Source organism: Antechinus flavipes, chromosome 2 (genome assembly GCF_016432865.1).
Source record: "Antechinus flavipes isolate AdamAnt ecotype Samford, QLD, Australia chromosome 2, AdamAnt_v2, whole genome shotgun sequence".
In the NCBI taxonomy this organism is placed as follows: domain Eukaryota; kingdom Metazoa; phylum Chordata; class Mammalia; order Dasyuromorphia; family Dasyuridae; genus Antechinus; species Antechinus flavipes.
In genome coordinates, this window is record NC_067399.1 from 533,014,119 (window position 1) to 533,035,703 (window position 21,585).

The 21,585-nt window shown below is 33.8% G+C and overlaps 1 protein-coding gene across 1 annotated transcript in view; it reads right to left on the minus strand.

Annotated features, from left to right (window-relative positions):
• THSD4 (thrombospondin type 1 domain containing 4) overlaps nt 1–18,281 on the minus strand; it is a 174,119-nt gene extending 155,838 nt beyond the window's left edge. Inside the window, exons 1-2 of the mRNA XM_051973790.1 lie at nt 18,273–18,281; nt 13,218–13,422 (exon numbers count right to left, since the gene is read on the minus strand). Of these exons, the coding sequence (XP_051829750.1) occupies nt 13,218–13,422; nt 18,273–18,281 (214 nt within the window). The remainder of the gene's footprint in view (nt 1–13,217; nt 13,423–18,272) is intronic.
• Between the last annotated feature and the right edge of the window lie 3,304 nt (nt 18,282–21,585).

The window sequence follows — 21,585 nt, forward strand, 5'->3', positions numbered from 1 at the left end:
ATTTCAATTGCTTCTGTATTTTTTAAAGCAGGATAAACCAAGGTGAACTCAAATCAAAATTGAAAGGAGCTACAATTTCTATAAGTTGAAAGTACAAATTTAGACATCAAAAACATTCATTACTAACTGGGAAACTAAAGAAACTATTGGAGCAAGTTTTGTTAATGTGAAATCTTTGGAAAATTGTATTTGAGTTAAATCCTTGTATGTCTAGCCTTGTCCTATGGGATTCCTAGGAAAGGGATAAGACCTATAAATTGTGTGCTGTATAATTGAAAAACTCATAGGATCAATGATTTAAAGTTCAAAGAAGCCTCAGATATCATCTAATCCAGTTCTCTCATTTTACAGATGAGAAAACTGTAGCAGAGCAAGACTTTTTTGATTTGCCCAAGGTCACATAGGGACTAAGTCATAAGGTCATAGATTTAGAGTTGGATGAGATCTCAGAGGCTAAGGAATTCAATACATTCATCTTAAAATGAGAAAACAGAAACTGTGAAAACATAAGTGATTTATTTCCCCATAGGCAAACATTTAAGCATCGAAGGCAGGATTTGAATTCAGTTCTTCCTGACTTCAAGAAGAGAATGGCAATGTTAGGAGGACTAAATGTATATTAATCTAGTCAAGAGATTCATATTTCTTTAAGCAGACTCTAGTGGAATCTAGGACCTCTAAATATATCCTATCCATTTTTAAGGAGATAATAACCTTCTAGCTCAACATTTAAGAACATTTCGTTGAGTTAGAGCTACATACTCATGCTTGGGTATTTAGGCAGCTCAGTGGTTAGAGTGCCAGATCTGAAATCAGAGAAATTTCTCTTCTTTTTCAAATGTGACCTCAGCACTTACTATGTGATCACTGGCAAGTCACTTAACCCTGCTTGCTTCAGTTTCCTCATTCATAAAGTGAGCTGGAAAGGAAAATGGTAAATCAACCCAGTATCCTTTCTAAGAAACTTGAAATTGGATTATTAAGAGTTGGAGACAACTGAACAACAACCCATACTTAAGGTAAGATATTTTCTTGTTCTGGGATGATACTTTAATTGAGATTAACAGGAAATGATTCAGATAATAGGCCCTGAATATTGGAAAGTTACTTTTAGATGGAATGATATAATGTGATTTTATTAAACTTCTATAAGTGTGTTCCCTTCTCCCTTTACCAGACAGCACATCTTCCCTTCATCCCCTGGACTGAGGAAATAAAAATAAGATAGTTCTTTCTAGAGATACTCATATTGTCTCTAGAGTATAATGAAATTTCTGATTACCTTGGTTTGTATTTTCAACTGCAATCTCCATTAAACTTGGAAACAATTATTAACAATTCTTCACAACAATAACTCTTATGAACAAGGGCATCCAACAGGTTGACAGATACACTATTTCTTATTAAAAGTTTCACTACTTCTTGCAACCATACTATCAACTTAACACAAATGAAAACTTGGGGAAATAATAAAGAAAACAACCACAAAAACCACAAAAAGGAAATATTTCATAGAAATCTAGGAAAATGGGAGATGGCAACCTATGTGTGATTTAGTAGATAAGTCCTCTAGACTTTTCCTTTTCGCTCAATAGGACTTCATTAATTGCTTAGGTACGCAGAATGTGGCTATAATAGAAAGAATGTGACTGTAATAGAAGTGATAATGTATATTTTTGATAAGCATTCAGTTTAACTGTGTTTTAAATATACATTCTGGAAGAGGGGGGGAGGGTAGAAATAGCTCTTTTAAAACAAGTCTGACACAAACCAGGTTCTGAAAATGCTGGAAGCCAGTTAAGGTAGTTAACAGGTAATTTTAAGAAATCTGATGCAAATTAACTTTTATATAAACACTGACTTCAAAGGGCAAAGAATTAAGAACAGTATGTGTAGAGTAAAACTCTCCTGGCTAGAAAAAAAGGCTATTACAGAGGAGAGAGGCTATTACATGCACATTGTAACTTCTCTCTTCTAGCTGAAATGGTGTTATATGAAAAGCCAGAAACACAACAACAATTCTTTCTGTGCAAAGAAAATGAGAAAGAAGCAATGATAAGGAAGGTCAAAACTAAATGGGAAGTGTTCAAAGGGAAAATTAATGACTTCTCAGTGGAAATTTAAAGGCAGGTAGTTAAATGCTTTTGATGGAAACAATGATCTGAAATCTACAAAATTATAGAGCTAGAATCATATATAATATTAAAAAGCTTCCAAATCTTAGTAAAGATTTAGGGCCAATTGAAGATTTAAAAAATCTTTGAGAGAGAAAGATAGGTTAGAATTAAGCAGTGATTTTTAAAAGTTGAAGTTGAATATGACAGGTCCTCAATAATACTTACATTCCAAATTGAGCATTCATTTGTCAAAGAATTGTAATTGGACATTAAGTAACATCTATTCTTATCATTTTGTTAAAGATACTTTTATGAAAAAAGCAAAAATGATATATTAAGCCAATTTAAATGCATCTGATCTTAGAAGCTAAGTTTGATACAGCCTTGTAACTACTTATATTAGAAAAGCAGATATCAGTAGTGAAATTCATGGGTCATCTGATCTTTGATTCTATTGGATCACTTGGCCCATGAAACCACAAGACAAGCACAATTCTCTTAATTGTAGGTAATACCTACAAGGAAATAGATTGAAATACTTCCTTTATAAATGCATCTCTAAAGTGGGGACATATACATCAAAGACATGACAGGTAAAATGAGTTAAATTTAATTTAGAAACCTAACCTGGGTCTCTTAAATAAAGATTCTATTGTATTTCTTATAAGCTTCACTGATTTAGTGGATTCTTTGCCTTTGCTTGGTGACTGCTGATGACTGCAATTACCATATCTGGGTCAAAAAGTAACTCTTGAACCTTTGTCTTTGCCTTGAGATCTCAGACAGTCTAGTGTTTTTAATCTAGTTTCTCCCTGACTTCTGTCAGAAACTTGTTGGTTCACAACAGAACTGGTTATTGTAGTATTAGGGTCACTCTGAGACTAACTGGTTTGCGAACTTTTTTCTGATAAAGACTATCCACCTGAATAAAATAGGTGAGCATGTATGCATGCAAAACGGTGACACTCAAATGCATCTTTAACTTCAAGAATGGTTGTCTCCCAACAAACCAAAATTTGTGGGATGTAGCCAAAGCAGTAATAAGGGGAAATTTTATATCTCTAGATGCTTACTTGCATAAAATAGAAAAAAAGAAGATCAATAAATTGTGCTTGCAACTAAAAAAGCTAAAAAAAGAACAAATTCAAAACCCCCAATCAAATACCAAACTTGAGATTCTAAAAATAAAAAGAGAGATCAATAAAATTGAAAGTAAAAAGACTATAGAATTAATAAATAAAACTAAGAGTTGGTTTTATGAAAAAAAAAAAACCCAACAAAATAGGTAAACCTTTAGTTAATTTGATTAGAAAAAGGAAAGAGGAAAATCAAATTGTTAGTCTCAGAAATGAAAAGGAAGAACTATCCACCAGTGAAGAGGAAGCTAGAGCAATTATCAGGAGTTATTTTGTTCAACTTTATGCCAATAAATTTGACAATCTAAGTGAAATGGAAAAATACCTACAAAAGTAGAGATTGCCCAGATTAACAGAAAAGGAAATAAATTACTTAAATAGTCTCTTTTTAGAAAAAGAAATAGAACAGGCTATTAATCAACTCCCTAAGAAAAAATCCCCAGGACCAGATGGCTTTACATGTGAATTCTGCCAAGCATTTAAAGAACAATTAACTCCAATACTATATAAACCATTTGAAAAAATAGGGAATGAAGGACTCCTACCAAATTCCTTTTATAACACAGACATGATACTGATACCTAAGCCAGGTAGGATGAAAACAGAGAAAGAAAATTATAGGCCAATCTCCCTAATGAACATTGATGCAAAAATCTTAAATAAAATATTAGCAAAGAGATTAAAAATAATCATCCCCAGGATAATATACCATGACCAAGTAGAATTTATACCAAGAACACAGGACTGGTTCAGTATTAGGAAAATTATTACCACAATTGACTATATCAATAACCAAATTAACAAAACCCATAAGATTATCTCAATAGATGCAGAAAAAGTATTTGATGAAATCTAACACCCATTCCTATTAAAAACACTAAAGAGTATAGGAATAAATGGACTTTTCCTTAATATAGTATATCTATTTAAAATCACCAGCAAGCATCATATGTAATCGGGATAAATTAGAATCATTCCCAATAAGATCAGGGATGAAATAAGGTTGCCCATGATCACCATTACTATTCAATATTGTTTTAGAGGGGCAGTTAGTTGATACAGTGGATAGAGCACCAGCCCTGAAGTCAGGAGGACCTGAGTTCAAATCTAGTCTCAGACACTTAACACCTCCTAATTGTGTGACCCTGAGCAAGTCACTTAATCCCAGTTTTCTCAGCAAATATATATATATATATAGATAATATAAATATATTTATATTTATCAATCAATATATATATATATATATATATATTGATAATATAAAATATTTGGGAATTTATCTGCCAAGGGAAATTCAGGAACTATGTGACCAAAACTACAAAACACTTTCTACACAAATAAAGTCAGATATAAGCAATTGATAATATAAAATATTTGGGAATTTATCTGCCAAGGGAAATTCAGGAACTATGTGACCAAAACTACAAAACACTTTCTACACAAATAAAGTCAGATATAAGCAATTGGAAAAATATCAAGTGCCCGTGGATAAATTGAGCGAATATAATAAAGATGACAATATTCCCTAAACTAATCTATTTATTTAGTGCTATACCAAATCAAACGCCCAAGAAACTATTTTACTGAACTAGAAAAAATAACAAATTTCATCTGGAAGAACAAAAGATCAAGAATTTCAAAAGAATCTTCAAAATGAAGAAAAAAGCAAATGAAGGTGACCTAGCTGTACCAGATCTAAAACTATATTATAAAGTAGGGGTCATCAAAACCATTTGGTTCTGGCTAAGAAACAGAGAAGTTGCTCAGAGGAATAGGTTAGGCTCACAGAATTAAGATAGCCAATGACTATAGTAATATAGTATTTGACAAACCCAAAGGCCCCACCCCACCTTTTGAGATAATAATTCACTATTTGACAATAATTGCTGGGAAAATTGAAAACTAGTATGGCAAAAAGTAGGCATAGACCCATACCTAACACCATATACCAAGATAAAGTCAAAATGGGTTTATGATCTAGACATAAAGAATGATATTATAAACAAGTTAGAAAAACATAGGATAGTTTACCTCTCAGATTTGTGGAGGAGAAAGGAATGCGTGACCAAAGAAGAACTAGAGATCATTATTGATCATAAAATAATTTTGATTATATTAAGTTAAAAAGGTTTTGTCCAAACAAAACTAGTGCTGATAAGATAAGATGGGAAGCAATAAACTGGGGAAACATTTTTATATCCAAAGGATCTGATAAAGGCCTTATTTCTAAAATATATAGAGAATTGACTCAAATTTGTAATAAGTTTAAGCCATTCTTCAATTGGTAAATAGTCAAAGAAAATGAACAGACAGAAATTGAAACTACTTATAGCCACATGAAAAGGTGCTCTAAATCACAACTGATCAAAGAAATGCAAATTAAGACAACTCTGAGATACCTCTACACACCTGTCACATTGGCTAGAATGACAGGGAAAGATAATGTGGAATGTTGGAGAGGATGTGGAAAAACTGGGACATTGATACATTGTTGGGGGAATTGTGAATGGATCCAGCCATTCAGGAGAGCAATTTGGAACTATGCTCAAAAAGTTATCAAATTGTGCATACCCTTTATCCCAGCAGTGTTTCTACTGGGCTTATATCCCAAAGTGATCTTAAAGGAGGGAAAGGGACCCCACATGTGCAAAAATGTTTGGGGCAGCTCTTTTTGTAGTAGCAAGAAACTGGAAACTGAGTGGATGCCCATCAAGTAGAGAATGGCTGAATAAATTATATATATGAATGTTATGGAATATTACTGTTCTGTAAGAAATGACCAGCAGGATGATTTCAGAAAGGCCTGAAAAGACTTACATGAACTGATGCTAAGTGAAATGAGCAGAACCAGGAGATCATTTTACATAGCAACAACAAAACTATACAATGATCTTCTGACGGACATGACTCTCTTCAACATTGAGATGATTCAAACCAGTTCCACTTGTGCAATGATGAAGAGAGTCATCTATACCCAGAGAGAGAACCGTGGGAACAGAATGTGGAATACAACATAGAATTTTCACTCTTTCTGTTGTTATTTATTTGCATTTTGTTTTCTTTCTCATTTTTTTTCTTCCTTCTTGATCTTACTTTTCTTGTGCAACAAGATAACTGTATAAATATGTATACATATATTAAATCTAACATGTATTTCAACATATTTAACATGTATTGGACTACTTGCCACCTAGGGAGGAGGTGGGGGAAGAAGGGGAAAATTTGGAACAAAAGGTTATGCAAGGGTCAATATTGGAAAAATTACCCATGCATATGCTTTGTAAATAAAAAATTTTAATAATAATAAAATAATTTTTTTTTAAAATTTAAAATAATAATAAAGAGAAAAAATAAAAGACCTAAGTTCAAATCCTATTTCTGGTCTTTAACAACAACAATAAAACAAGAATGACTGTATCCCCATTGATGCATACCCTTTGATCCAGCAGTGTTTCTACTAGGCTTATACCCCAAAGAGATACTAAAGAAAGGAAAGGGACCTGTATGTGCCAAAATGTTTGTGGCAGCCCTGTTTGTAGTGGCTAGAAGCTGGAAAATGAAAGGATGTCCATCAATTGGAGAATGGTTGAGTAAATTGTGGTATATGAATGTTATGGAATATTATTGTTCTGTAAGGAATGACCAGCAGGATGAATACAGAGAGGACTGGCGAGACTTATATGAACTGATGCTGAGTGAAATGAGCAGAACCAGGAGATCATTATATACCTCAACAACGATACTGTTTGAGGATGTATTCTGATGTAAGTGGATCTCTTCGATAAAGAGAGCCTTAATTGATCAAAGATGGACAGAAGCAGCTACACCCAGAGAAAGAACACTGGGAAATGAATATAAACTGCTTGCAATTTTGTTTTTCTTCCCGGGTTATTTATACCTTCTGAATTCAATTCTCCCTGTGCAACAAGAAAACTGTTCGGTTCTGCACACATATATTGTATCTAGGATATACTGTAACCTATTCAACATGTAAAGGACTGCTTGCCATCTGGGGGAAGGGGTAGAGGGAGGGAGGGGAAAAATTGGAACAGAAATGAATGCAAGGGATAATGCTGTAAAAAATTACCCTGGCATGCGTTCTATCAATAAAAAGATATTAAAACTAAAAAAAAATTTAAAATAATAATAAAGAGAAAAAACAAAAGACCTAAGTTCAAATCCTATTTCTGGTCTTTAACAACAACAGTAAAACAAGAATGACTGTATCCCCATTGATGTTGCAAGTATGTGGTTCATTTTATCTTTTGTAGCTGCTGATTGGATAAATAGTTTTGGGGGAAGAAGGATGTGGGGTGGGGGATGAAGTAGGGAGAGGTACAATCCTGTAAGCTTCCTGAAGGCAAGGGCTATTTCAGGTTTCTCCTTTGACTCCCTAGGACATAGTATGTGCTTAGCATTCAGCAGGAACTTATTAAATGCTTGACAGTTTGAACTTAAGTAGAGATCTCATGGTAAGAAATAACTTCTGTCTTGTAAATTATCATTTTAGAAAGTTGCCTAAAAGTATTGCGAAGTTTTACAAAGTCCACATCTTTCTATTTGAGGGTCCAGAACTCTGTCCTAACAGTGGTTCTCGAAGTATATGCTGGAGCATTTGAGACAAGGTGTCCCATGAACTGTATGGAACTTGTCATAAGTTATATGAAACTACAATCACATTCCCACAATCACATGGGAATTTCCTAGTTTACTTGTGATTTTCTCAATCCAAAGATTGAAATTTAGCCTTGAACAAAAAGAAAATTTTGTGTACCTCTGCATTATGCCATGTTGCTTCTCCAGAAATAATCTGACTCTATTAGCACTGATAATTAAAATAAACCAATTATTGTTCGGCTTCCAAAAATCTCCTCTCCCTCCAATCAAAATAAATTACTGTTCTAAAAGAGATCATGTCCACACCTCACAAAAATAAAATGTACCTAGACCTAAGATATGAAAAAGGGCAAATAGCTGCACCAAGGAGCAAGAATGAACATTTTATAGGGGACGAAAATGATTAAACCAAACTCTCCTGACTACTGGTTTAAATTGTGTTTGATTTAAATCCAATCCACACTGTCAGATACAATTGCTGAAAAGTTACTAAATCTACTTAAGGAAAAAAGACAGCCAGTAATGCTAGTGGAAGGTCATTGGGATTTGATTCAACTTCATTTCTGAGGAGGTACATTTTAACAGGAAGAAAGATGTGCTCATCTTGCAAATGCTTTTCAGATAAATTTCCTTATAGCAAGGGCTATTTTACCTATGGATATAAACAGCTAACCAATCTTCTAGAAAAATTGCTGTGAAAATATTGCATTTTCTCCACTGTATCTAGTTGCTTCAAAAAAGACTGCTAATCACAAGACCATATATTTGGAAGTGAAGGGAACCTCAGAGCTCATCCACTCCACTATCCTAATTTTATAGTTGTGGAAACTGAGGCCTAAAAAAGATGAAAATCTTGAGTTTGTTGGTGTTTGTTCATGTTTTGGCATTTCTTTTAATTTAAAACAAATAAACAAGCATTAATTTTTCTCTCCTTTTATATACTTCCCACTCACATTGAGGCAAAAACAACAACAAAGAAAAACAAAAACCTTATAACAAATATGCATAAGCAAATTAAACAAGTTTCTGTAGATTTATGGAATCCTTGTTCCTCCCTTTCATTTATATCAGGTTTGTACCAGCATTGCAAACATCTCAGTAGTTTCTGGGCAATCCAATTTCAAGCTAGCTCTTAAAGATTTCCTAGTGCAGATCTCACTGTATTTAGAAAGGATCATAGATTTAGAGATAAAACTGAAATTTTATTTAATTTTGTGGAAACTAAGACAGAGCAAGGGAACTAACCAGTTCAAGCTAACCAGTGAACCTGAGTAATTAGAATCTACTTCTCTGACATAATATCCAGGTTTTTCTCCTGCATTAACACTACCTCTCTGTAGTCAATAACATGGCAATTTACTTTGGGAGCTGAGGTGATAACTAACCAATTTAACAGGCCATCAGCAGTATACTCACATAATATTCAGGAAAATGATAGCTTATCTTAAACATTTGCAAATCAATGAATCCAGATCTCATTTTATAGTAATGCTTAGAGGCCTATAATAGCCCTGTAGAAACAAAGCTGATTCTGATGGATTCACAGGAAGCCAAAAAAATTGTGAATAGACTTTTTAAGACCCTTAGAATATAATGGAAATTATTTGTTGGAAGTGATAGGAGGAAAGAATCTACTTGATGTTGACTTCTTGATTATTCTCCATAGTAGAATGTTGATTTCTTCTCCACAGTAGAATGACCAATAGACCAAATTAGCTTTCTAAGTATAGTAATATGTGATAACCCTGAAATGTATAAAACTTTTCAGTATTAAAGATAAATATCTGGAAACTGAAATAGGGTAGTTGAACTAAGCCTTCTCCTCACTAACATTTCAAGACTTAGGAAAAACTAGCAATAATCCTGCAGAGTCATATATAGGAAAAACAAAACAAAACAATAATTTAAAGTGGGAGTAGTGGTGATAGTGACAGGAAGGTTGTTTCATTTGGGACATACCTTGTAATAAGGGTCACTCCATATGGATACCTCCCAATATTGATTCATGCTACCAATAACAATTACAGAAATTTATAAAAGAGCAGAACTAGTCTTTCATGCCAGGGAAATGTTACCCCCCAAAAAACTAGACAAAGCTACCAAAAAGTTGCATAATTGGTGGAATTTTTGTACACAATTTCAGTCAATTTATTTTCCACCTCAGGAAATGGGATGTTTATAAATATTTGATCAGTTATCACATATATTTGGGGGTTTGAGAGAAGAAAGGATTAGAAAAAACATGGAAACAATCATTTTCTTTCATCAATTATCACATTCAAACCAGGAAAAATTAGACTAAAGACTATATGAATCATTTGCAAATTAGTCAAAATGAGCTGGGCCCACCATTTTTAATTTGACCATTTGTTCCCCAAGTGTATGTGTAAGGACTTCAACCTCCTTTGATATAAGAAAACAAGATCTTTTCTAGCTTTATGTCTATATAGTGTAAATCATACATTTAGATCCAAAGAGAACTTAGAAATGATCTAGTATGACCCCATCATTTTAAAGGTGAAGGAAATGAGTCACAGAGTTGTTAAATATCTTACCCAAGATCACATATGTAGATCAGAGGGAAGATTGGAGCCTCGATTTTTCTGACTTTAGTGCTCTATCCACCTTCTCTCTCAAAGCCTCCAAAACATGGCTTTGGATGAAATATTGATAGTCCCTGGCACCTTGAGATACTACATTTCTGATTCTCAATTTATTGCTGGGCCTAAATTTCCTATGGATAACAGCTGAGCTTTTGGAGGTCTAGGCGAGATACTAAGTAGGATCAAAAACTACATGAGTATTTTAAAGCACAGAAATATTGAAGTTGGAAGGTAACTTAGATTTGTTAGTGTTGACTTAATTTTGGAGTTTTCTCAGAAGAGGTACTAGAGTGGTTTGCCCTTCCCTTCTCCAGTTCATTTTACAGATGAGAAAATTGAGGCAAATCTAGGGGAGGGGATGGGAAGAAGAAGGGGAAAAGTTGGAACAGAAAGTTTTGCAAGGGTCAGTTTTGAAAAATTACCTTTGCATATGTTTTGGAGAAGGAGAAGGAGGAGAAGGAGAAGGAAGGAGAAGGAGAAGGAGAAGGAGAAGGAGAAGGAGAAGGAGAAGGAGAAGGAGAAGGAGAAGGAGAAGGAGAAGGAGAAGAAGAAATGGCAAAAAATTGAGACAAACAGACTAGCCCAGGATCACAAAACTAGTAAGTGTCTAAGGTTGGATTTGTACTCATAAAGGTGAGTGTTCATGATTCTAAGCCCAGTGTTCTATACTCTGTGCCAGCTAGGTGTTCCAATTCTCTGTTCTATTGTTTATGGATACTGAGAGGTAAAGATTTGCTCAAATTCAAATAAATGAAAAGTATTAGAACTGAACTAGCCATTTTCTAAGCTCCCAAAGAAGCTGGTTTAGCCTCCTTTGGAGGAAGAGATTGTGTCCATAGGAAGGAGCAATGGTATCCCAACCCTGTGATCAAACTATCATGGTAGATGAGACTACATTATATTTAGTTGGATTCAGAGCAATCATGATCACTTATCCTAGTTCTATTTTAAACTAATATCACACTTACTGTCAGTCATCAAATAAATATTAAGCATCTACTATGTACCAGACACTGTGCTATGCCAGGCACTGTGCTAAAAGCTGAGGATAAAAATAAGAAAAAGAAATACAGTCTTTGTCCTCAAAGAGCTTACAATTTAATGGATGAAGACAATACACAAAAGGAATCTGAAAAATGGGAGGAGAAAGATATCATGGGTTACCAAGCTGCTAAAAAATTCTAAGCTTTTTATAAAGGAAGGCTTTGGGAGAAATTTATTTCTCCTGTCTCCCAGAAAGAAGTAACTGAAGTGCTGAGAAAATATTGAGTATTAAAAGCTGAATCAATATGCATGATGATAAGTTTTAGGTGACAGGCACATCTTGGGAAGAGGAATGATATTTGTGGTATTTAAAAGAAGTAAAGCCATTACTAGAAAAAGAAAAGTACTCTACACACTCCCTCCTTCTTCCACCTCAGGTCTACCTCTCACTCTATAAATCATAAAAACAAAACTACAATTGAAAATGGGTATGTCAATTAATTGCCCCACACTTTTATTCATCATCCCTCTGATTTCCCAAAACAAAATACCTTTCTTTGGCCAATATTTCCCTACATATTTTGTTCCTTCCTGCTGATTAGACTGTAAGTTTTTTGAGGACAGAGGCTATCTTACTTTTACATTTTTATATTCAGCATTTCACAGAGAATTTTGCACATTAGGTGCCTAATAAAAGCTATGTCATCCAACCATTCCCTCTTTCCATTATCTTCGTATTCCTAAGCACTGCTCTTTTCATTACATCTTGCTTCAGATAAATCTTAAAAAAAATAAAATATACTAGAGTGCAAAGCTAAGTGGTTATGAAAGAAAAGTAACAATTTTGTTTATGAAAATTAGAACATACTCCTTGATTGCGTTAGAATCTAGAATGAGAGGATGAATAAGTAAATGATCCAGTAACCAAAACAAACAAACAAACAAAAAAACAGGCCTCACAATGAGGCCACATGTAAGGATTGTCAGTACTTGTAGGACATTGCTTGTGAGTTGTTGCATTTCATAATTTATTTTACTAGTTACATTAAAATCCTCATATATAGTTAATCAACATGCTTTCCATAGTGATTTGATTTGATTTGTTTGCATTCAACCTCTTTATTCCATGTCCTCTGAAGTATTAGGTAAGGATCTCATCTGTAGGTAATTTTGTGAACATATACTGTTAACATCTGAGGTATTTTCCAAACCTGCTCTACAGTGGTTTTGTTGACTTCTGCCCAAAGACCTGACGTCATAGGCAATCAAAGCAGAAATAGGAAGAAAAAAAAAATCAATCCATCTTTCAGATCCCAAGGAATTGAAAGAAAAGATCATCAGCTGTTATCCCATAAACCCCAAACTAAACCCCAAACTTAGTTATGCAGCCTCCTTTACTTACTCAGGATGGGGAAATAACTTATGCAGATATTCATTTCCTTAACTATGTCTCTCAAAACAAAAGAGGGCTAGTTTAAATATATAGATATTTTATATATGCCTGGTACATTTTTTCTTTTTTTTAAACATCATCTGTTCAAATGTATAATATTCAGAAGAGAATTTAGAATGGAGATGGTTAAATGGCAACTTTTGAATTACTACTTGCTGCCTAGAGAGACAAAAGTATCCATCTGAGTCTGAGATAGATGAGTGTGTTCTGATGTCTCCTTTGAATGCTACTATAAACATCTTATGCTTCTGGAATGAGTACACCATCAAGCATCCCTGAAGGAAAAAAAAAAAAGAATAAACTTACCTAAGTAATTGTTGCTTTTATACATCTCAGTGATGTTAATTTTTGTGGCCCCTTGTGGTATTTCAACAACACGGTGATAGCCTAGGCTGGTGAGAGTGTGTTTAAATACTCCTGACACAATCTGACAGCCTGTGTTGTCTCCTCCACAAATACCACATTTATCTACGACCTTGTCAGAGCCCAGGTAGTCGTCACAGCCAATAGTCTGCAAATAGGAATGGAAGAAAGATATTTGTAGTCATCAAATATACTTTCCTACAATATCAAGTTCATTCATTGAGGGAGGGGATAGGGACTCATGGGGCTTAAAAGATCCAACAAATTGAAAAGTTCTCAGTGGTAGCTAAATCTTAATGCCCCTTTATCGCTATCATCCTCTCTATCCATTCAGCTTTTTCCTGTAGCAAACTTGCTTCCCACTGGTTCCCATAAGACCAGATATGAGACAGGAGAAGAGTGGGAGGACTTGGGTGATTCTGAAATTTCTATAAAACAATCTCTTTGGAACTAACATTTAACAGATGAACACAAACACACACACATACATACACACACACACACACACACACACACACTTATATAAATACAACATGGCATTCACCATGACTAAGTCTACTTATTCAAAGAATTAAGGTCAATAAGATTTTTAAAGTTTGAATTATTCTGATAACTGCGTCTCTATAGAGCTGACCTCATATCCACATCAGCCCAAAAGCTTCAAGTCATTCTTCTAGATGCAAGACAATATAGAAAAGCACAATATGAGGGCTCAAAGGTATAATATCGGGGCTAATCTAACCCCGATACAAAAGAGGGTGCTGAGGTACCTGGAAATGAAATGACTTGTTTAGGGCCTCATATATTGTAGGTAGAAAAAGCCAGGAACAATCAAAGCTAGAAATTTATGTATCCTTGGTAAATGGCATGAATCATGATGTAAGATCAAAAGTTGGGCCAAGGGAGACTGGTTACCTTCAAGGCAATTCCTAAAGCTTCCTATTTCAACTGCTCACCACTGATAGGTATAGGCTCTGGTTCTTAGGCTGAAAAAGGTTCTGTGATGTTGTCAGCACCTTCTAAATTTGGGTCCCTGGAGGAAAGTCCTCATCACTTTACTGTAATTATTGTTTGGACCAGAATTAGAATCCAGGTAATCTGATTCCAAATCTAATGGTTATTCTATCATAGCAGCTCCTTTCAGGTCCTTGAATAATTCGATAGACTAAAGTCAATTTCTGAATAACAAAGAGTTGTTTCCTTAAATAATTGAGTCTGTATTGAAGTATCATTAGTACTTAAGAAGAATTATGAAACTGCCTGCATCTCCTGCTTAATGAAATTTTGGCCCACTAATTCTGGCAGAAATACATTTTTTCTTTTTTTCTATTTTTCACATACTTCTTGCTTTTCATGTAATTTTGAGGCCAAAAATAACCCATATCAAAAATATTAAACTCTGGAATTGGAACCCAGTGACCTTTGTTCAAATTAAATAATTTTTTAGGACTTGAACTAAAATCATATAAAATCCTCTCTCTTCTTTAAAATCTGAGAACATTTTTAATCAAATTCCAGCAGCAATGCATGGAAACTAGCTTGATTTCTCTGATTCCATTAAACAATATAGAGTTTTTTAGTTAAGAGTTTCAGGTGTTAGAAACTACAACTGAAGTTTCATCATGCAGAAAGTCATTCAATATTTATCTTATGCTTAATGTTTAATTTACTTTATTTTTATGTGCACAGAAATCTATCTTATTGCTTCCACATTTGTGAATGAACATTTGTCCAGTAGTGATAACCAGGATAGCTTTCCTAACTATCTCTCTGTAAAACATTATTTTTGACAGAAATGGAAACACCATCATTTCATGCCAAGATGTTCATCTCACATCCACTTTTTTTTCCTAAAATGTACTTGTGTATTTTCCCTTCTCTCAAATATTTCTTCCCTGCTTTATGCACATGTTGAGAAGACAAGCCATGGCATTTTCTGTAAATAAGTGTCAAGTTTTATGTATTTCTCATCTTTTAAACAATGGTTGCTCTTTAAGGTTTGCTAGGCAACTCACACAGATTATTTCACTTCAAATTCACAACATCTCTACAAAATACTACAGGTATCATAATCTTCATTTTACAATGGAAGAAACTGAGGCTGGAAGATGTATAATTTCTTGTCTACTCTCATCTAGCAAGCAAGAATCAGATAGGTCTGGAATCCAGGTCGTTCTAACCTCGGTTTTACCTACTATGTTATGCTGTTTCAGAATCTAATAAAAGAGGAAATCCAACATTGATCAAACAAGGGAGAAATAGAACCAATGTGATTCCTCTTGAAGATGAATGAGATATACTCGGTCAATATTTAAATCTCTTATATGTTGTGTGGGATCTCAGGGCTTATATTCCTATATACAAATAACAACTGAGACATATAACATTAAGAATATAACCTCTGACATTCATGATCTGAAGTTTTTTTTTTTAATGACATGAAACAAAAAAGACTAGCTTTCTATCCAGAAAGACCGAGTTCATGAATGTGCTAAACAATTTATCCCAGTGTCAGTGAGAGGTCATGTTTTACCATCACATGATATAGTGGGACAGGATTTATAATGACTTAGGAATCAGTGGTTCAAATAATAACTTTGTCTTCAAAACACTTTAACCTTAGAAAGATCACTTAAGCACCCATAGTTTCACTTTCTGCATCTGTAGAAGAGAGGATTAGATTTGAAAACCTCTAAGGTCACTTCCAACTTCAAGCCTATGATCTTTTGCTTTCTCTTGAGAAGAACAATAAATCATGTTTAGAAATTGTTTTACAGTATACAAACTTCTTTTCAACAACTTTGGAAGCAGGTGACACAAATATCATCATTACATTTTCTGGATAAAAAAAGTGAGGCTCAGATAGGTTAAACCATTTGCTGATAGTCAATCCTGCCAGTAGGTAGCAAGCATAGGATTTAAAAGAAGGTGAGGGTTGAAAAGGAGAAGTCACTGAGTCTGATACTCTTAGTTTACAAGTATGGAAATAGGATAAAAGCACCATAGTCAAGTTCATACAATTTTACTAGTTGCCTGACCAAAGATTTAAAGCAAGATCCTCTGACTTTTCCCATAGTACCACGTAGACTTTCTATGCACATGGAATCAGAAGGTCATACACCTAGAACTGGAAGGGACCTCAGGAGTCATCTTGTCCAAATCTTTATTTTCCATACGAGAAAGTGAGACTCAGAGAAGCTACGTGACTTGTTCACAGTCACACATATCAGAATCAGGATTTGAATAAGGACCTCTGATTCCAGAGTCAGTGTTCATCATGCCCACTATCATATGGAGGCAGCTAGATAACTCAGTGGATAGAACATAGGGTCAAGAGTCAGGAAAACCCGAGTTCGAAATCCATTTCCAGCTGTGTGACCTTGGGCAAGTCATTTAATCTCTATTTACCTAATCTACTGAAGAAGGAAATGGCAAATAACTATAGTATCTTTGCTAAGAAACCCCCTATAGGGGCATTAAGAATCAGACATGATTTATCAACTGAACAACAAGTATCATATAGTCTTTCTAATGAGATAACTCACATTTCCTCCTATTTTAAAAATTCTTTTGACTTTGTTTTATTATTTATTGATGTCTCATGTAGTTATTAGCTTCTACTTGCCCAAATCTAATTTTTAAGGAATTTTTCCTTCCATTTGGCCAGTTCTATTTTTTAAGGTCTTACTTTCTACTAAATATTTACAAGATGTTTGTGACCATGATTAAGTCATTTGATCTGTTTACCTTAGTCTCCTTAATCGTAAGGGGGGATAAAAATAGTACCTATCTTCCATAGTAGTTGTGAGGCTCAAATGAAAAGATATTTGTAAAGCACTTAGCACACTGCCTGAATATAATAGGCACTTAATAAATGCTTGTTTTCTTTCCCTCATCCTTTTCCCAGAATCATAAGTTAGAAAAATAATATGTGCCTCTTTCTCATATATTCTTTTTTTTTTTTTGTAGTTAAATAATACCTGTTTATCCCATGCCTAAGAAGCAGCATGGCCTAGTAGATAGGATATTGCATTCTTGATATGGTCAGTGAAACTAATATTTGATAGAAGCAGTGAGGCATAGTATTAAAAAGCACTGAACTGGAAATCAGGAGACCTTGATGCTTGTCTCAATTCTGACACTGAATAGCTGTAGAAACAGCTAAGAAACAAAACCAAAAACAACAACTCATAAGGCTTTCATGGCAAGATGGCAATTGAGTGTGCATTCCATAAAACTATTCATAATTTCAAAGTGGGAAACAAAGGCTGAATATGAAAACAAAATTAATGTCATTTCTAACCAAATTATGTAAAGTCAAGTTGATCACAGACTAGTTTATCCTACTTGTAGGTTTAGATTCCAGCAGCTAGACCATAAAGCATTTGACCACATGAGGCCAGTTTTAGAATCACCTCCAAATTTTTATCTTTATTTTTTATTTTGTTTGTTTGTATATTTACATTATTTATTTATTATTGTAATTATGCATTATTTGACATCTTAATCAATTATTTATTATATGATTACTTAATTATTAATAATTATTTATTATTTTAATTAATTTTGAATTGAATAATTTATTTATAGTACCTAAAAACACAGTCCCTTCTCCTCTTGCTCCATATATCTCCTCCCAAGTGAAGACTCTTCCATCCTGGAGAGATTTTCATCTCTCAAAGGAAAGTTTAGAGTTATAATAAAGGAAAGCAATCCTGTTTATATATCATGAAATAATGGAAAGAATACTGGCTTTGGAGTGAAAAATTACAGCTTCCAGTCTTGACTCTGCTATTGACTGTGATATTGTGGATAAGTTATTTCAATTTTCTGAACCTCAGAAGGGATAGCATTCTTTCCCTTTCTACCTCACTGGATAATTCTAAGAACCATATAAAATAAGGTACATGAAAGTCCTTCATATACTATAAAATCTTCAATACATATGTAAACTATTATAATTATCATTTCAAAAAATCTTCTCTTCTTTCTCCTTACCTTCCCCATTATTCTAAAACACCCAATAAAAAATGGAGAAGAAAAACATCTTTACCAGGTATCATCATGCAACTGCAGTTCAAAGAGTAATTTCTTTTTGAAATAAAGCCTATCAGACCAGACCTGGCTATTAGCCAGGGATCTTCAGTATTCTTCCAGTAATTTTTGCAACATGCTTTGGGAAAAACTTTACAAGTTGCAAGTTGACATTGGAGAAATTGAGCAAGAATTACACCCAATTGTGAGCCAAAATTAACTTCCATGAAATCTCCAGAGAGAAGTGAGAAGCAATCTGGATGAAATATACAGTGGTGAGCTTTGCAGGAACTCAGAGCTGTATATACAACAGAATGGGTCCAATGCCAGGCTCAGAGAAAGATGAATTCTCAGATGGAAAACAGATGTCAATGTTTCAGTGTTGAAACAAACACGAGACTCAGAATCTCCAGTTAAGAGAAATGATGGCCTAAACAGCTAAAGTAATTTACCTCTGCTACCACATGATCATATCAAAAGGAAGGCAATAAAATTAAAAACAAGATTTATGAATACCTTTATTTTATTAATACCTCCTAATGATTTCCCATTATCTCTCTCTACTAGTAATGAAGAAAAACTTTTAAGCAAAACTAATACAGATGCCACACCCTAAATCATATGCAATGCACTATCTTTCTAGCTTTCCACTTTTCTACTGAGCAGCAGCAAGGACAATTTTATCATATCTCTTCTTATATCAAAACTGCTTGTTATAATTAATCTTACATTATTGTGTATGTTGTTCTGCTTCTACTTTCTACTTTCAGTATAAATGCACATATTGTTTCACCATTTACTAAATTCAGATTACTTGAAATGTTTTAGTACCTAGCTGGTTGAAATATACAAAAATACAGAAAAATTTATGTGTGGTAGCCTTAAGCAATATGGCCAGGTGCAAAGAACACTGGGTTGAGAGTTCTATGATTTGATTCTATGTGTATGGCAAATTACTTCCCTTTTCTGAGACTGCATTTTCTTATCTGCATAAAAGAGAAAATAAAAATATGCTATTTATTTCACAGGGTTACCAGGTAGATGATAAAGTTTATGTAGTATTTTACAATTATAAAGCACTACAGAAATATTATTACTTTTGATGGATGTGACTCTTTTCAACAATGAGATGATTGAGGCCAATTCCAATGATCTTGAGATGAAGAGAGCCATATACACTCAGAGAGAGGACTGTGGGAGCTGAGTGTGGATCACAACACAGTATTTTCATTCTTTTGTTGTTTGCTTGCATTTTGTTTTGAGCTGACTTTTGAGCTGATTTTTTTTTTTTTGTGCAGCATGATAATTGTATAAGAATGTGTATATATATTTAACATATGCTGAATTACTTGCCATCTAGGGGAGAGGAAGGGGAAGGGAAGGAAAAATTTGGAACACAAGATTTTGCAAGGATCAGTGTTGAAAAATTATCCATGCATATATTTTGAAAATAAAAAGTTATAATAAAAAAAGAAATATTATTACTAGCACCAACCACAACTACCACCACCACTACTAGAGTTATCCCTTCTACAACTTTCTCCATTGTGATTTTGATATATTGTGGATTGAAATAAGAAATGAGATCAGAATGTTCTGGAAATTCTGAAGAAATCACTGAAAACACTCAAAGGCTAACAGATGACAGAAAAAGTTTAAAAACTCAGAAATGAATAAATATATGCACAGTACTGTATAATATCATTATATTTTCTCTTTTAATACTATAATGATTCAGACTTCTTCTTTGGTACAAATGGAAAGCCAAAAATTTTTACGTGGATTTTCCAGATAAGAGGGATAGAGAAACCACATCCCTAACCCCAATGTTGCTATGATGCTGCTACTGCTGCTAATATTACTACAGCAAGAAACCTAGTAAATAAGGTTCTTGTGAACATTTTTTCTAAGAATATAGTGGTACTCTGAGTATCAATAACAACAGTTATAAAAAGATAGGCAATATGGCTTAAGGATAGAGAGCCAATTTTGGGAATCAGAATAATTTGTCATATCTTGTCTCGGACATATATTAGCTTTGCAGTCCTAGATAAGTCATTTACACTCTTAGCCTAACTCAATTATCTCTCTAAAACTAAGCTGCAAAAGAATTGTCAATTTTCATTTACAAAGAGAATTTCTTCACCAGGAAATCTTCCTATCAATAAAGTCACAGGTCTGGATCTATGACACATAATGGTGATGATGATGATGATGATGAAGAAAATGATGATAGATGATGATGATGATGATTGTTATTTTTTAACTTCACAAGGATAAATGTATTATCTTAATTTCTTTTGAAATGGAGCCAAACTATTTATAGGACTTCAAACATAGCCCACCTACTGCTAGCTTCAAATCAAGAGTTCTTTCATCTTAGATAGATTATCTAAGTATAAAGTACTGAAAGAAGAATAAGAGTTGTGATGAAAACAATCAATCTTGCCTCTATACCATGGAGTAGTGAGATGAACACAGGACTGGTAGGCTAAAGCTTAAATAATAAGTATTATTATTACTATGATAGTATTAATTAATAATAATAGTCATCACATCCCAGAATAATATTAAAGGCTTATAATAGATATATATCCTTTGCTCAAACGTAACTGTTATTGATTTGTTACTAGATGAAAAACGAAACATTAAGACTCAGGAATAGAACCCAAATGGCCTCCATGCGTGATCTCCCCACATTCTCAACTTCTGATAGAAGACAAAGAAGCACTGGAGAAATGGCTGGGTCAAGCTAATTTATTTACAAAAATTAAGTGCTCAAGATAGCAAAATCTGGTCTTCTAGTTGCTGTTGGAAAATAAAGCTTATCCTTCTGGAGCTTAAACTTAATGACAGATACAAATTTTGCAAAGAAAAAAAATTGCACAACATACTACTGCAGAGTACAATATATTTATACCACTTATGAATATCTAGAAAAATACAATCAAATTCTCAAAGTTATACAATAGAAACTTACTATTTTTCCTTAAGTAATAGATAAATTCCCATACTACAAACACAAACTTCCAAATATCCTTCCAAATCCAACAAATAAGTTTTTCAGGAACCATGGAGTCAGAAGTCTAAGAAAGGACTGCAGAAGGAATCTAGTTTTCATTTACTTCATTTTACAGAAGAGGAAATAGAGGCCTAGGAAGCTTATGTAATGGGCATTTCCAAAAGCATTAAAATTACAACTGGATCAAAGGTAGAACATGAACCCAGGTTTTCTGACTCTAGAGCCAAAATTAAAACTATTCCCCATAATTGCCCA